Source organism: Bidens hawaiensis, unplaced genomic scaffold (genome assembly GCF_021521415.1).
Source record: "Bidens hawaiensis isolate Kalapana, Puna unplaced genomic scaffold, B.hawaiensis_p1.1 tig00006734_1, whole genome shotgun sequence".
In the NCBI taxonomy this organism is placed as follows: Eukaryota; Viridiplantae; Streptophyta; class Magnoliopsida; order Asterales; family Asteraceae; genus Bidens; species Bidens hawaiensis.
The window spans coordinates 913,388-930,451 of record NW_027491459.1 but is presented as its reverse complement, the minus strand read 5'-3'; the positions used below and the strand labels follow the sequence as shown (position 1 = coordinate 930,451).

General features: G+C 33.8%; 2 protein-coding genes and 1 pseudogene across 2 annotated transcripts; 1 reads left to right on the top strand and 2 right to left on the bottom strand.

Annotated features, from left to right (window-relative positions):
* Positions 1–2,401: 2,401 nt before the first annotated feature.
* On the bottom strand, positions 2,402–3,714 carry LOC143633441 (akuammiline synthase 1-like; annotated as a pseudogene).
* Positions 3,715–6,224: 2,510 nt separating this feature from the next.
* Positions 6,225–12,587, bottom strand: LOC143633459 (transcription initiation factor IIE subunit alpha-like). The gene is made up of 10 exons (XM_077101767.1): positions 12,565–12,587; positions 12,351–12,473; positions 11,035–11,155; positions 10,795–10,920; positions 9,857–9,966; positions 9,594–9,777; positions 8,593–8,784; positions 7,391–7,615; positions 7,131–7,299; positions 6,225–6,521 (listed from the first exon to the last, which is right to left on the bottom strand). Exons 1-10 carry the CDS (start codon positions 12,585–12,587, stop codon positions 6,427–6,429), a joined length of 1,368 nt encoding a protein of 455 aa, XP_076957882.1. The 3' UTR covers positions 6,225–6,426.
* Positions 12,588–13,968: 1,381 nt separating this feature from the next.
* LOC143633440 (binding partner of ACD11 1-like) lies at positions 13,969–16,728 on the top strand. Its single transcript, XM_077101756.1, has 5 exons — positions 13,969–14,078; positions 14,586–14,689; positions 14,768–14,843; positions 14,927–15,010; positions 16,227–16,728. Exons 1-5 carry the CDS (start codon positions 14,073–14,075, stop codon positions 16,716–16,718), a joined length of 762 nt encoding a protein of 253 aa, XP_076957871.1. The 5' UTR covers positions 13,969–14,072; the 3' UTR covers positions 16,719–16,728.
* Positions 16,729–17,064: the final 336 nt, after the last annotated feature.

The following is a 17,064-nucleotide window of genomic DNA, read 5'->3' as shown; positions in this document are numbered from 1 at the left end:
ATATTTTTTTTTTGTTAGTATCGTTTAGTTTTTTATTCTTTTATTCATTTCTTTTGTTTGTTGTGATCCATAAAGAGCTATATACATGTTCTAAATCTAGTTGTTATTCAACTCGATTTTGTTGTTGAGTTCCAATATTGGCTTGGAGTAGAGTATTTTTTTCTAGTTCATTAGTCATATTGTTTTTTCTAGTTCATTAGTCATATTTGTCTTGTCATGTATTTCTTTGTTTGAGAGTTGATTTATATGTTATATAGGTGGTTGATCATAATGAGTTTTGATTTAATTGTTGTTACTACAATCTGTTACTTTCAAACTCTTCAACAATAGCAATGAATATGCTTTTTCATGAATGAGGTATGCAGCTAAAAATAGTAATGATTAACAGTAATTACTAGATGTTGTATGTTCAGGTTTTGGATTAATTGCAAGCATGTGTCTCAGCACCAAAACAAAGATAACCTTCAGTTCTTGTATGTGTATGTATTTACATTTGTATGGTTGTTTTGATTACTTATGTTTTCTTGTTGTTCTTTGCACATACTAATGCAAATTATTGGGGTTTATTGTTATGTTTATGTTATTGTGATATGTTGGATTAATTTTTTGTTTGTTGCTATTGTGTGTGTTTTAACTTTAAACCTTCTGTTTTATTTAGGGATGGATCATTTTATACAAAATTGTATCTTCATTAAAGTTTATTATATTTAGAAAAAATGTGAAGGGTACATTGGGAAATATTATTTGGAATGAAAATTGTATACGAGTTCACATTTACATTTTTGAGTTTATTGTTAAGTTTATATTACTGCCATATTCTGGATTAATTTTTTGTTTGTTAGGAGAAATTTGGTGTTTTTTGATTGTTGCCATCTTGTATGTTTAAATCTTCTGTTTCATTTAGGGCTTTACAACTATGATTATGTATAAGTTCACATTGTCTGTCTTTTATGTTTTAATGCAAATTATTGTAGTTAAATGTGACAGATTCAGTTTATTGTTATGTGTAATATTATTATGTGATATGTTGGATTAACTTTTTGTTTGTTTTGATATCTTGTGCAAATAAGTTGAATCCAAATGCAAACATTTTGAAATTGGTGGAGACAAAAACGGCTAGAGAACTTTTTTCTAAGCTTCTTGCAGGCTTGCTTGCAGTTACTACTTACTACTATGGTTTAGAAGACTTTTTTGTTTTAAGTTTTTGAAATTTATGCTGGAAGTTTCTATTTTTCTTTGATACACATGTATGGGGAAATGGAAATCTTGTGTTTTTGATTGTTTTAGTGTTGTCTATTAAATTTTACTACAACAATTGGCATGTGATTTGATGTGTTGTATGTTCTAGATGTAATCGTGGTGGTGGGTTTGTTTGAAACCAAACAGACACATTTCATTTCGTACGAAATAGTTCAAAGGGGTAAGATAGTCATTTTGCACAGTTATTCAGACGTCCAACCAAACAGACTTAACTTGTTCAGCACTTACTGGTTCAGAGTCTCTTAATCATTCAGACCTCTTAATGGTTCAGCACTTAATAATTCAGCAGTTGCCAAACAGCCCCTAACCCTTTTTACAAAACAGACCACAACTATCAAACAACTACTAATTGATCCCTGTAATATTTCTAATTTTGTATCATTACCAAAATAGTCCTTGATCTTCTTTATATTCGTGACACATATGGTTTATGCAATATCGTGTTTGGTTTCTTGATGGAATAAGCTTATCACAAAATAATAAGGTGTGACAAGTATAAATTATTCCAACATATTTTTACTTTGCTTTGTTAGTTACACAATTTGAAATATGAACACGGAATTTGGAACACAATTAAAACAACAAAATAAGTAAAAGGCTAGTGAGTAATTCTGTTGATAGAAGAACACAAGATCTATAAAACCAAAGCAACAAAACAAGTAATCAAGGAAAGCATTAGAACATAAAGAAACTAACAAAAGGCTAGTAAGACCGTCAACTTCTAATAAACGTAATTGTGTCAATTCCAGTTTTGAATTGTTTCATAGTTTTCAATTGAGCGGCAGACCCAACACGACTGTCGTGTTCTTTTTCCAAAAACATGGATGCTTCGATGCCAGATTGCCATCACCATCTGGAGCCACCATTAATGAATGTTAGAGGACTTCTACAAAGACAACTAGTTCATATATACTGGATCGAAAATAGATGCAAGTACACTGAATGGTTTATATTATATATGTATGTTAAGAGGATTTCAACAAAGACACCTATTTCAAAATCCATTTGCATACACTCCGTTATTCTGAACACATACAACACAATATCACAACTCACACACTTGTTCAATTAATTCAAGACAGTTATTTGGATCTTAAAAAAGCTACCAAACAAGTAATCAAGGAAACCATCAAATAAATAACTAACAAAAGGCTAGTAGTTCAGGGTCATCTTGCATTATCATCATGTCTTCTTTTTCCAAACACACGGAGGCTACAATGCCATTGCCATCAGGAGCCGCCATCAAAACCGTAAAGTTTGAGATTGTTCCCCCAACAGTTACTTTTACAGGCTTCCCCCACCCGAAATCAATATCATATGCTGGAAACCAATACAGGCTAGTATATATGTGACTCGCATCAAATCTTTTTTTCGCCTCCAAGATAATTTCAGGTGCCATTTGATCATACATTTCTATCGCCACTTCCAGATTTTGTATACTTTGAAATGCTGCCTTATTTCCCCTCATTTCACCAATTGCTATATGTGGTGCGAGTTTACTTTGATTCGTTGTGGGAGATTCTAAAGCAAAGTAAAGATTTCCTACGCTTGTTTCCGGTAATTTCTCTACCAAATGGCTTCTCATATCCATTGGAAAGGCCATGGCAAGTGACTCGAAAGTTCCTGAATTTCTTTTCTTGTTAGCAGCCGCCATTCACGGTTATGGATTAGCCATGACAAAGCTTCAACCCGAGTCGGGTTCTCGATGGGATGTCCGGATTCCCTGGTCATGGCTATCACCTTGGCTTTGAGATCATTTAACTTTTGTTTAGGGAACAAAAAACTCTTTGTAACACAACCAACACGTGATCTCGCACTTAAAAGTTCCGACAAATAACTATAATCTCTAGTTTGGTGAGAAATGATATGGGGATTGATGAGTCATGTATCTTTTTTGGCTGTCACCGCTGCCCAATGATTGATGAAATTTAGCGCAGTTCGTCCATCACCAACCTTGTGAGATAACGTAGCTGCCACTGCTACTCCTCCACATGCAAAGCGGTTGACTTGAACCGCTAATGGGCAAGTGATACCTTCAGTATCACCTCTGATGTGCGGGTTGAACCATATCAGATCATTTGGAAAGAGCGGATCGAAATCTTCGTGCTGTGATTGTTTGAGGAAATCCGAGAGGGAGCTGTCATTGCATGCTTCAATATACTCGACCCCCTCGTCATCGCAATCAACATAAGTTGGGCTAGTTTTCTTCAGCCTGCCAGCTAAAAGGATAGTAATGAGTCAAAGTTTTCGACAGAGGGTATTATCATGGGGACTTTGATCAAGATTTTGGTAGAATGCAACAATCGGGGTGTGTGAACTTGTCGTAATTTGATCAAACAATGAGAGATTATATGTTTTGGAGTAAGAAGGGGTTGGAGAAGAGGGTTGGATGATCTCTCTAGAGACGATTGTGTGTAGCCGTCTTCGACTAAATCTTAGAAGCTTGCTGATCATCATTTTGTTCAGAGACAGTTGCAAGTATGGATAACAAATAAGGTGACGATTACTCATTTACTCCGCTCACTCGTTGTTTATAGCCAAAGTTTATCTGCAGTAAACATGTGTGTATATATATATATATATATATATATATATCATAAAGCATCCAAGTTTAAACGCAAAGTATGTGGAAAACTCAAAAATCTTACGTGTCGTGATGTGGTCGCTCCCCCTTTTTATGGAAGCCACTAGATTGCTTGATTTTTTAAATGGAGGCTTCTTATGCATTTGACCCGAATTCACGGGTATGGGTATTACCAAACCCATATATTCCTTAAACGGGTTATAACATCTCATTAAATTAAAGCTTAATCTCACCAAATATTTGATGTAAAAATCCTATAAAATAGGGAGATATTAAAAATTAATATATTATATTTTTAAAATATATTATTATATATAAGAAACAATTTTATGGTAAAATAATAAACGGGTCTTGGGTCTCGCCAAACCCATATAGCTTTTAAACCGGGTTATAACATCTCATTTATTTGTGAAACCTTTTAGCATCAAACCATAAGTATATTCTTAACTTACATATAATAAATAAAATTAAAATTCAAAAAATATATAAATAATAAAAACAAATAATATAAAACAACCCTCGTAATACGGGGGGGGAGAATAAAAACTAGTAATATATATATAAATGTAACATTTAAAAGCTTTCTGGTTCATACTTTCTTTCAAGTCACCAGATTTTTTTTTTTTATAAATGAAGGTTTTTCATGCATTTGACCCGAATTCACGGGCATGGGTCTCACCAAACCCAGACAGTCCTTAAACTGGTTATAACATCTCATTAAATTAAAAATTAATCTCACCAAATATTTGATATGAAAATCCTATAAAGTAGAAATATACTAAAAATTAATATCTTATTTTTGAAAAAAAATATATATATATATAATTAAGAAATAATTTTATAGTAAAAAAAATAAACGGGTCATGGGTCTCACCAAACCCATATAACTTTTAAAACGGGTTATAATATCTCATTTATTTATGAAACTTTTTCATTATCAAATCGTAATTACATTATTAACTTTCTTACAGTAAATAAAATTAAAAAAAATTCTGAAAATATCTATTAATATTATAAACGAATGATGTAAAACAACCTCATAAGATTTGAAAATTCTATAAAGTAGGGATATACTAAAAATTAATATTTGATTTTTTATAAAAGACGTTATTTATAAATAAGAAACAATTTTTAGTAAAAAAAATAAGCAGATTATGAGCCTCACCAAACTTATATAACTTTGAAACCGGGTTATAATATCTTATTTATTTGTGAAATCATTTCATCATCAAATCCTAAATATATTTTTAACTTACTTACAATAAATAAAATTAAAATCCAAAAAATATATATAAATATTATAAACGAATAATATATAACAACCCCATAATACGGGGGATAAAAGCAAATAATATATATAAACGAAAACTTTAAAAGCTCTCTGGTTGCTCTTTACATTCTCTCAAGTCACCAGATTGTATTATTTGTAAATGGATGTTTCTCATACATTTGACCTGAATTTATGGGTATGGGTCTTACCAAACCCCGATATTCCTTAAACGAGTTATAACATCTCATTAAATTAAAAATTAATCTCACCAAATTATTGATGTGAAAATCCTATAAAATAGGGATATACTAAAAATTATTATGTGAATTTTTTTAAAAATATATTATTTATAATTAAGAAACAATTTTATAATAAAAAAAATAAGCGGGTTTTGAGTCTCACCAAACTCAGATAACTTTTTAACCGGGTTATAACATCTTAGTTATTTGTGAAACCCTTTTTTCATCAAACTCTAAGTATATTATTAATTTTCTTACAATAAATAAAGTTAAACTCCCAAAAAGTATATAAATATTAAAAACGAATAATGTAAAACAGCCCGTAATCGGTAATACGAGTGATAAAAACTAGTAATTTCATAACAAATACAGTCAGAAATTAAACAAGAATATTATACAACTTCATAAAACTATCACTTTCTTTCTCATCACAAAAGTAAACAAAATAAAAATGTAAAGAATAAGGTTATTGATAATTACCTAGAGCATGTTGGGAGAATCCATTAGAGAGCTCACTCATTGCAGTGGCAGCAATGTACATCATGTAGTTTTACTTATCCTCAACTGCAACACTATTGTTCACCTAACAACTTCAATGCCCGTGTACCACAAAGACTTCGACAACACTATTGTTAACCTAACAACTTCAATGCCCGTGTACCACAAAGACTTCAACGTGCTGTACCGCGCTAATTATATTCCTGTTAACGGCTTCAATGCAGTGTACTACAAGAATATGAAATCGTTTGCGAAACTAATTTGTCGTTATAACACTAAACTGTCTCTATTTGAAGTACTTCAGTGTTCATTTAACAATTCCACAATTATGAGTTTATGAGTACTAATGGTTGCTTTTGTTAACAAATAATAAGAGTTTACAACATTAAATGACCCAATTGAAATCGGAGATGATTAACAAACCACCAACACAAACATCATTTGTAAATCCAGTAAACTACACATCCCTAACACTAGGATCTGCAATAAAAAAATTCATATTTATACCATGTATAATGATTAATGAACACGTTTCAAAACGAATTCTGAAGTGAAAAACAGCTACACGATCAGCTTTAGCCTTCTTCCCAGTCAATGCCATCGTCATCATCACCATCTTCATCACCTGACTCTGCTGCTTCAACATTCAAGTCCACCTTGAAAGTCTCCCCTGCAAACAGTCAAACGGGTCAAATTATTAAATTCTGCTAGAAAGGGGAACGAGTCAAATGGATCAAAAGGTGAAACTTGAAACTAGTCAAAAGTCCCAGTATAAGTATTGTTTTTGTAAACAACATGATTTGTGCATAAATTATTTATGAACTATCAGAAAAACTAAAAAAGAAGTGTCGCTCAGTGGGTCAACGTAACCCAAACGGTGTAACTTTTATATAGGATAAGACACGAATCAGTATGCAGTGGCATAATATACATACATATACAAATGTATCTACATTCATATACATAAAGGGATGCATTCTTTTCAGAAACACATTTATGTTGAGAAGAGCAAGAACCACATAAAGATTAAAGCACTCGTACGTTGTGCATTAATGATTTAGTGAAATAATGGGGTGAGCAGTTATGTAACCACCAAGGGTACAGATAACTATAGTAAGTATGTTAACACTTAACTCTATATTTAAAAAAACACTTACTCTAGTGTTGTAATTATTGACGTTATTTCTATGCTTCTCACATTAAGATCTCTTTTGTATGCATGCATGTATGTATATATGTGCGCGTGTGTGTGCGTGAGAGAGAGAGAAACACAAATTACCTGCAGTGGGAGTCTCTTCCCATTCAACATCATCATCCCGTTGGCGTTTTCTAGAACTTGACGGGTCAACATCAGTGTTGGTTGACAATTCTTGCTCCCTCTTGGCGGCTTCCTCTTGTTCTTTTTGCCTTTGAAGTATAGCAGCATAATATGCTTTCACATACTCATCCTACAAAACATCAATCAGCATATTAATAAGTTCGTAACAGTAAAAAAAAGTTAATATAATAACAAACATGAAATATGATTGTTGAACTAACCTGAAGATTCTTTGCATGGTCTTCTTGACTTACTGACTTCTTCTCGTCTTTTATATCCATAGAAGCTGAAGTTCCCTCCAATTTTGGTTCTTGCTTTACGACCCCACGCTGCTCGTTTGTGAGATTCATTCCTTCTTTAATCATCCATGGAGGCAAAACTTTCATCGGTGCATTTTCAGATTTTATTTCTCCTTTTTCCTCAACACCAGAGAAAGCCACTTCAACCTGTAAATGAATTATTGTATACCAATTATTCATTGAAATTTTGTTATGATGTTCATATTACTATAAAAGTACATTATAATGGAACTTTGACATAACATGTGCCCCAACAATCCGATATATGAACATTGTAACACAAGCCATGAAATTACATGTATAAAAACAGATAATATGAACAGATATAGCGAATGCACATATATACCTATATATGTAGGAGAGGGTTATACGCAATGTTTTAAAAACTGGTATGTACCGGCCGGTTGAACCGGTTATACCGGATTTCGGTAAGACTACCGGTATTTAGAGTCCGTATTTTTAGACGGTTTGCTTTAACATCATATCGCCGGGTTTTTTTTAAATACCGGATCTAAAATGAAGATATTTTTAATACTTTTTTGCGGCCCATATTGTTTAAAAATAACTTTTAACCTAGCGAATAAAATTAAAATGAGTACACACTGTAAACAACGATTCGTTAATCAACCAATTTTGTATCATGCAAATCCAAGGTTGGTTTCTTTACATCTTTTGTAATTGATTAATTTCATATACAAAGTATAAACTTCTTATTTGACTCGATCATTGTTCATGTGATATCTGGTTCAAGTGTGATGTTTATTAATGTCTCTAGGGTTATTTTTTGAGTTGAAGTTGTATTTATACGGAATTACAGGTAAACTGATGCAAGAATGGTTTGAGACAAAGATTAAGAAAATAAAGAAGAAGATTTACTTTTATTTCTTGTTATCTTTTATATTTTTATATTTATCTAGTTTCCATTTCAAGTTTAAATTGTTTAGCTTAAATAGGATGTATGGGTCTTTGTTATAGCTAGTTTTTGGATTTTGAATAAACATTGTAAACCTTAAAGTTTTAGAACCTTTTGTAACGGACCTCTCCCTATATATATGTGCATATATACACACACATCGACACACGCGCACGCGCACGCACACGCACACGCACACACACATATATACCTTTGTCTCTCCAAGAAATGGCATGGGGGTACCTCCCTGTCCAGATCTAGAAGAATCATTGCCAGCATTATCAGAATTAGACGCACGTGCAACAGCACTTGCTCTAAGTTCCCATGCTTGAAGAGTTCCATAATCAGGGGCTTCTAAGTCTTTTACTCGTGCAAGCTGTTCCATCAAAGGTTTCAATTCTACCTGCATTTTTACCACCAATAAATTTTATTAAAGAAAAGAAAAACAAGCATGGATGACATAAATGGTATACTAAACTGGAAAACAAACTAAAACAAAACTGTACTACTGTAGCAGACATTAGGGGGTGTTCGGATACAGTAATTTTACTGCTTATTGTTGTAGCCAAACCAAGACATAAATAAGTAAAAGAGGCCTGTAAACAAACGGTGAACCGTTAGGCAGAAAGTTCGTTTATGTTCATTTGTTTACTAATCAAATGAAAGTGAATACATGCCTCGTTTGTTCATTTATGTTAGTTTAAGGGCTTGTTTGGTAATCTTGTGCAGAATCATTAAAAGACGTGACCGATTAAGAGGTAGCTTCTGAATCATTCAACATATTTATGAAACTTACCCATTAAGAGGCTCCATGAACCATTAAGATGTGTCTTTTTAGTGAACCAAACACACTCTACCTCTAACCGATTTAGAGGCTACCAAACAGCCCCTAAGTTTGTTCATTTACGTTTGTTTATATATCACTTACTTTTTAGGCCCATTATAATCTAGTTTAGTTTATGAAATAAAGATATCTCCTATAACAATTTAGTCAACTTTTAATAACTTGTTAGGCCTAATAGATTGATGTTCAATTTATTTATTTGATGTTAGCTCAGTTATGTTCATTCATCTATGTTCAATAATGTTCATTCGTTTACGTTAATGAGCTGTTCATTTATAATATTAACAGACGAGCATGTTCATTTTCTTAACAAATGGACACGAACAAGAAATCTTGTCCGTTTAAATGTTCGTTTTCGATATAAGTACCTCCATCTTTTGAAGCAGATCCCTCAATTTTTCACGACGTCGTCTTCTTGCGTTATCGTCACCTTCTCCAATATCTTGGGAAGCTAACTTATCACTCTCTGCAACTAATTCTGTGTTGCAACTTTCACAATGAAACGAATCATCTTCAAAAGAGATCAATCGAATAGCATCCAATGCATTATATCTGAAAGTTGTTAGAAAATTAGTTGAATTTGATTATTGATTCATCATTTTGAATAAAGATAAACCAACAAAGATTAAACCTTTTCCCACATTTTGGGCATACGTATTCTTGGACCGTGTTCTTGTTGTCTAGTTCATCTTTCAACTTTTTCTTCATCCGTTGTATTCTATACCTCACTACATCATGTATCTGAAACATTTAAAATAAAGATTGATCAACCACGTATGCCTGTAATTCTGTAAACTAACCAAACGTTCAGTGAACCGTTAGGCAATTAGGTAGTTTATTGAATAAACGAAAGAACATGAACATATTTTTTTGTTCATTAGTTAAACGACCGAAAATGAACGCGTGTCTTGTTTGTGAATGTTAGTTTATTGTTCACTCATTTGTGCTCATTTATGTCTGCTCCTTGTTTATTTAAGTTCGTGTGTTACGTTCATTTACAAAATTCATTAAAAAAACTTTAAAACCACTACAAATTAGACTAGTTTAATTAATTTTTAGGCCCGACGTATTGATATTCACACTTACTTTTAACCGGTGTTTGCTCAATTGATTGGTTATGTTTGTTCATCTATTTTCAGCTATGTTCATTTGTGAAGCGTTCATGTATACTATCAACAAACCAACATAAACGAACATGAATATGCCCAATTTCTTAACGAATAAACATTGAGTTATGTTTGTTCATCTATTTTCAGTTATGTTAGCTTGTTTACATTCGTGAATCGTTCGCTTATACTATTTACAAATGAACACAAACATGCTCACTTTCTTAGCGTCTTAACGAACAAACACGAACAAGAAAACCCGTTCATTTAACTGACCGTGTTTGATCTTGTGTTCGATTAAAGTTAAAGGAACATAAACATGTTCCGTTCAGTTTGTTTACAGAGGCCTACAACTGAGCCAGTATAACGAAACTCGTTAGAAACTTCCATAATGAAACTCCAATTGAATTAACAATTAAAAAGGGCAAATGTAGATTAGTTTTTAGAGAGGGTAGAGAGAGACCTGTGAATAGTCAAGACAACAATAAGAGTGAGTGTGCAGCTTAATCTTTTCTTCACCATCTCTTCCAGGCAGACTTTCCGCAGTGGCAGCAACTGCAGCACTATAGGCTTTTGCACCCTTTGCAGTCTATAATGAATATATAGAAACATATAAAGTTAACATCTTTTTTGTAGTAAAAAATGATAAGATAGATTATGTGCAACCCTGTATTAAAATTATGTTATGAATTTAAAAACTAACCTCTTTCCTATGATCCCTGGTCACTAGCTTTTCTTCTTCAAAAAAGCGCAAAGTTCTCCTAAGTTGTTTTAAGTGCAACTTCAAGTCTTTTGCTAAATCTTCTTCGCGCACCCATTGTCGTCTACAATAACAGAAAAGCAATGCATAATCATAACGAGAAAAAAATGACAAGAAAAAAATGATTTAAAGATTCGAAGCTAGTAAACAAATTAACAACATTAGAAACTTTAAATGTTTGACTTACTAAAAAACACAAATTCAAGCTTCTTTCTTGCATCTTTCACATCATGTATTCGATTAGTCAGACTACCTATTTGTAGTTAGTTCACAGGAGCGACAATAATGCAGTATAGCACTGATAAGGTTATCAAATTTGATTAGTTACTAGCTCATACTGTCTTCATCACATAGACTATAGATATCTTATTTCACTCTCCTATTAATAAAAGCCTTGTCATTTAGAGAAATGGTGTGTTCATATTATTTTAATTCAATGCTTCGATGGCGAGATGGAGACCTTTGGGTGCCTGCTGGTACAGAAAGTCAGAAAGGGTAAGAAAATTCCACACATGGCCTTGTGTGAGTTGACGTAAATTTCAATATAACTTTGTATATTTATATTATAAAGCTGTTCTCAAGGTAAAAGATTTCAAAATCTTAATCGAATCGCAATGCCTCTATATCATGAACAAACCAAATCATAAAATCTAATCAATAAACCATCTTTAATGTTACAACTGAGTAGTTAACAACACTAAATCAAGCCTAATGGATGAAAATTTTGAAGCAAATAGAGTTTATCGCTCGCCTTGAGCACCGTTGTTTGCAGCCATCCGTTCACTCAAAACTAAATCATACGTATGTCGACCACATGTTGAATCTCTAATGACAGTATGACACATGCATCATCGATGTTCAAAAAGATCTGTTGGGCTTGTCTTTTGCCATAAAAGAGCCGCTAAATACGAAGATTAAATTGAAGTGTTTAGTTTACTATTTGACTTATTTTTGGTTATTTAATTGAGTTTGAGTTAGAATATAATAAATCTAAAAGTCAGTACATACAGAAGGTTCTGTAATTAGTTTTATTGTATCGAGCTTATTCTCTCCAAAGTCGTCGTGTTCGGTTTTGAGTGCAAAGGTGATTAATAGGAATCCTTTCAGTCTCTAGTTATAAAGCAGTGATATTTATCTAGTGGTTTTGACTGATTATGTGATAACTATAGAAAAGCAAATACTATCATGACTATTTAACACTTGAAAAATCAAAGCATGGAAATGAAGTAATAATAATAATAATAATAATAATAATAAACCTGGTGAGAGCATCAAGAACAACAACAGCAATGCCTCGATTATCAGTCTTGCCTGATTTCTGTTGATTATCTCCTTTTGCGGTTATATCGTCGTAGAATGCCCGAGCAGCCAACTTCACCAATCTGATTGAATTGATTCATAAACAGACAAACTCATTCATCAATATGTAATTGTAATAGTAATATAATTGAATCAATTAGGGATTTTGTTTACTTGTTGAATGGCTCGATACTCATGTTAATAGAATCAAGTAGCTAGGGTTTTGACCGTTGAATATAATATGGTGATAATTAACTCCGGCACCGATCTGGCGATTCACTACCGTCGAACTGGAAACAACGAATCGGGCAAGGATGCTGTTTCGAAGGAAAGGAAATCTGTGAGGTTTATCTCCATTTAAAGAGGACCAGTCGGGCCAAATTTGGGTTGGGTTTGGCCCATATGAAGTCAAATTGACACCGACTAATTTTTAACGGTGTGTCACTTTGGGTGGATATTATCAATGAATAATTTGAGCTAGGTTTTACGCAAAGGTTGTTAGTTCGAACTCAGAACCCACCCAGGTTTTCATCCTACCATGTGTTACATCAAAGAGTTTTACTCTTGTGGTGGCACAGTGACTGTCAAGTGGCAGTCGGCGGTATGGTTTCTCGGGGGAACGCCCAAGTCAAACTCTGAAACCAATGTGAGCCCGATTAAGACAATGTAATCTGGCCAAAGTGGGGCATTAGGTCTCTCCAGATTTGAAGAGTGTGGTAGACAAAATAGAAGAGAGTCGTCGTTCTAAAAAAAATATGTGAATAAGTATCGTTATTGGTATAAAAAACTAAATAAAAAGTTGAAGGATGACTATGTATGTAAAAGGTGATTATTTTCATGGTTTAAGGACGGTTAGCGCATGGATGGGAGGGACTTTTACACTCTTAAAGTGATTGTTACACTTACTTCTTTTACTAAGTGAAATTTAAAGTTTTTTTACATGTTTTGAGGCTAGAAAGGGTTTATCTAGGATCGTTTGGATTCTTGATGAAAGTTGTTGTATCAAAGACGATGTATTAGAAGTTTTCTCCATGGAAAGAACTTCTTCATGACTTGTAGTACGAAAATCATAGTGTAGACTGTCTTTTAAATCAACTACAACCCTACAAGTAAAAGAGCATTGTTAACCATCCACAGAAGTTTCTCTTTTATTACTCGACGATGACATGGCAATACCATTGGAGGGACTATATTTACAATGTGAGTAGATTTATTAATGTCGAACATTGTCATTAGGCCATATGTCAAGTGTCATGATGCATTTTAAAAACATATTGTAAGAAGCATATGTAAAAGTCCCTATGTCGCGTAACATATACATACACATTGTGTTAATGAGTATCAACACACATACATACACAAAAAGGATAACAAGTTTGAGACACATATCACAAGATTTTGAGATTTGTGCTAATGGTATCACCAAACACGCACATAGTCTTCTAATAACAACAACAAAAACCTTTAAAAAAATTAATAACATGCAATGATAAAATGAGATTGATGCATGAACAAGTAGTACCTAATGCAACAACACTAGTACGTTTATTTCATATAAATACTATACCCACGGCGCCATGTTTGAAATTTAAATACGTTTTCAAAAATCAAAACCCTCTGTGCCTGCCTCACTCTTCCATAGCAGTTCACTTGGCTGAATCAGCTCATATTTAGCATTCGCAATGTCGGTGAGTGATTATTGCACCTCTATTTTTCTTCAATTCCTATACATCTATCTGCTTAACTTTTTAAAACCTAACCAAATTAAGTATGTGAATTGAGAACTTGACGTTCAGGAGCTCGGCTCGTTTCGAGCTCCTTTTCTAAACCTCGAGTTAAGCTTGTGAGTCAGTTTTTCAAGCTCTGGGCTTGGCTTGTTTATTATTTATAAATAAATTACTTTGTATACTTTTTTAATTATTTTTATATATTTTAAGAAAAATGCTCGAGCTCGTGTAGTACCTTGAAGGCTTAAACGAGCCAAAGCTCGGCTGTGCAGTGTGAAGTTAATACATAGAAGTCCAAAAGAGAGAAAACTTAAAAATACACAAGGCTCCGATATAAATGATTTTGGGGACGTATATCCAAAACAAGAGAAATTGTGAGGGGAAATATTCATCAGGATTAATTAAATGCACTGAAATGTAACATGCTTTAATAAACCACAATGTTAAATGTATGTACCATATCTGCAGGCAAAAAGTGTTAAAGTTAGCAATCTTTCTTTAAAGGCTTCACTAAGAGATGTTAGCGAGTTCTTTTCGTTTTCAGGCGATATTGTGTATGTTGAGGTCCAAAGGTTAGTGTAGTAATTTCCACGTTCGTGTTTTTTGTTTTTGTTTTTACTGTTAACGCTAAATATGAACTTTCTTTGCAGTAATGATGATTGTTCCCAAAACGCGTTCGTCACCTTCACAGACTCGCAAGGAGCAGATACTGCTGTTCTTCTTTCGGTAAGTAACTAGCTTTTAGCTTGGAAGATTATATCTACCTTTACATGAATACAAATAAGTTTAGAGTAATATGTGTTGATCAGGGAGCAACGATAGTTGATATGACTGTCACTGTAACCCTTGCACCGGAGTACAACCTTCCACCAGAAGCTGCAACGGCTCTTCCTGTAAGAAAGCCCCTTTTCCAAATGTTCACAATTTTCATTTCCATACGTTATTAACATGGGTGTCAATCATATCAGGTTGGTTAGTTGGCAGGTTTTGGGTTGGCGGGTTGAATTCGAACTGAATACGTAACTTTATTCATGTAAAAACATCGATCGGCCCTTACCTGTCTACACTTAAAATCATGTAACTCTAACATGACCCGATTAACCTATTTATCTAAATGAGTCAAACGGGTTGACGGGCCAAGTTACAAGTGTGTTAATCGGGTTGTACATAATGGCTAAACGGATTAGCTGGTTGACATGTTAAATTAACCAGGTTAAACAAGTCAACCTGAACACGGCCATTTTAGTTAAGCCCATTTATTTAAAAAATAGGTTAAAAGGGTTAGGAGGTCGACGTGTTTACTTAAAAGGGCAAACAGGTCGACATGAACACAAACCCTTTAATTAAACAGGCCGATCTCAACATGGCCCAAGTTGCTAGGTGGTAAAAAATGGGTTAAATGGGTTAGTGGGTCAACTTGTTGGATTAACCGAGTCCAAAAAAGCCAACCTGGAATACCCGTTTAATTAAAAAATCGGTTAAACTGGTTAACAGGTCGACATGTTTAAGTAACGGGTTAAGCGGGTCGACGTGTTTTATCAAACGAGTTAAACGTATGAGCAGGTCGATCTGTTTAACTGAACGGTTCATAATTATCAAATGCGTTAGGTGCACTTAAGGCGCATAGTCCTCTCTGAGGGCCTAGGCGCAAAAAAAGCGTGGGCCTAAAAAAAAGCGCACTTAAATAAAAAAACAAAAAATAAAAATTGCGCTTCTACTAAAAAACGCCTATGTGCAAAAAAGCAACGCTTTTAATAACTATGGAACGGTTTAAACAGGTCACCCTGAACAAGACCCATTTGATTAAACAGGTCAATCTAAACACTACCCAGGTTGGTAGGCCGTAAAAAAAGGGCTAAACGTGTTAACGGATTGACGTTTTTAATTAAACAAGCTAAACATGTCAACCTGACCGTCTTTTTAAAACAGTTGGTTAAATGGGTTAGAAGGTCGACATTAATTAAACAGGCTAAACCACGTCAACATGAACATGACCCATTTAATAGGCGAGTTAGATATATGAATATATGACAACCCAAAACCTTATTATTCTCATGTCGTGTCAAAAATTGCCACCTGTACATATTCTCATCAACAAATACATTACAGCCACGTGGAAGGAACGCTTACGCTCCTGCTAAAGTTAAACCAGAATCCACTTTGAGCAATATGTTTGCAAAGGGTGTTGTTTTGGGTAAAGATGCAGTCACTAAAGCCAAGTCCTTTGACCAGAAACATGGACTTACTCAAAAAGTCAACACGGGCACGTCCATGGTCACCGAAAAAGTCAAAGATATTAACCAGAAGCTTCAGATTTCCAAGAACACCATGTCAGCATTTGCAGCCGCTGAACAAACAGTTAGTAAAGCCGGTTCTGCTATTATGACAAACAAGTATGTTATTACTAGTGTGTCATGGGTAACTAGTGTGGTTAATAAAGTGGTCAAAACATCGCAATCGGGTCAACAGACAGAGGAGAAAACGGGTAAGGGTGAAAATGGAAATAAACAAAACGTTTATTCATCGGAGTCACCCAAAGGCTTGGGTCAAACCGAGCCCAAGCCTGCATTGGTCCAAGGTTTGAATCAAACCGTTTGTTAATCAAGACTGGCTGTGTCTATTCTTGTTAAAGTATTGGTCTTCAAATTATTTGGTAAGACCTTATTATTATATTTATTTGAACTCGGGTTATGCACTATTGGACATTGATAGTCTTCAATCTTGTATGTGTTTAACTAGTTTGTTTATGTTTTGCTTATTGGTCAAGGTTTAAAGTGATCAAAAAACATGTTTGATATGAACAACTTGGTTACAACATGATCATGTGTTTTCATCAAACAGAAACATCGAGGGCTATATTTAGTGAAGCTTGAACTTGAAATCGTTTATTAAACAAATTTATTTCTAGTCCCGAGATCAGCCCCAAGCTTGTTTAAGCTTGGCTTGA

Coding starts and splice junctions, on each gene's coding strand:
- LOC143633459 (XM_077101767.1), bottom strand. CDS start 12,587: ATGAGTATCGAGCCATTCAACAA. Junction 12,474..12,564: donor AGTATCGAGCCATTCAACAA/GTAAACAAAATC, acceptor CAATTCAATCAG/ATTGGTGAAGTTGGCTGCTC. Junction 7,616..8,592: donor CATTTCTTGGAGAGACAAAG/GTATATATGTGT, acceptor ATTCATTTACAG/GTTGAAGTGGCTTTCTCTGG.
- LOC143633440 (XM_077101756.1), top strand. Junction 14,690..14,767: donor GTGTATGTTGAGGTCCAAAG/GTTAGTGTAGTA, acceptor CTTTCTTTGCAG/TAATGATGATTGTTCCCAAA. Junction 14,844..14,926: donor ATACTGCTGTTCTTCTTTCG/GTAAGTAACTAG, acceptor TGTGTTGATCAG/GGAGCAACGATAGTTGATAT.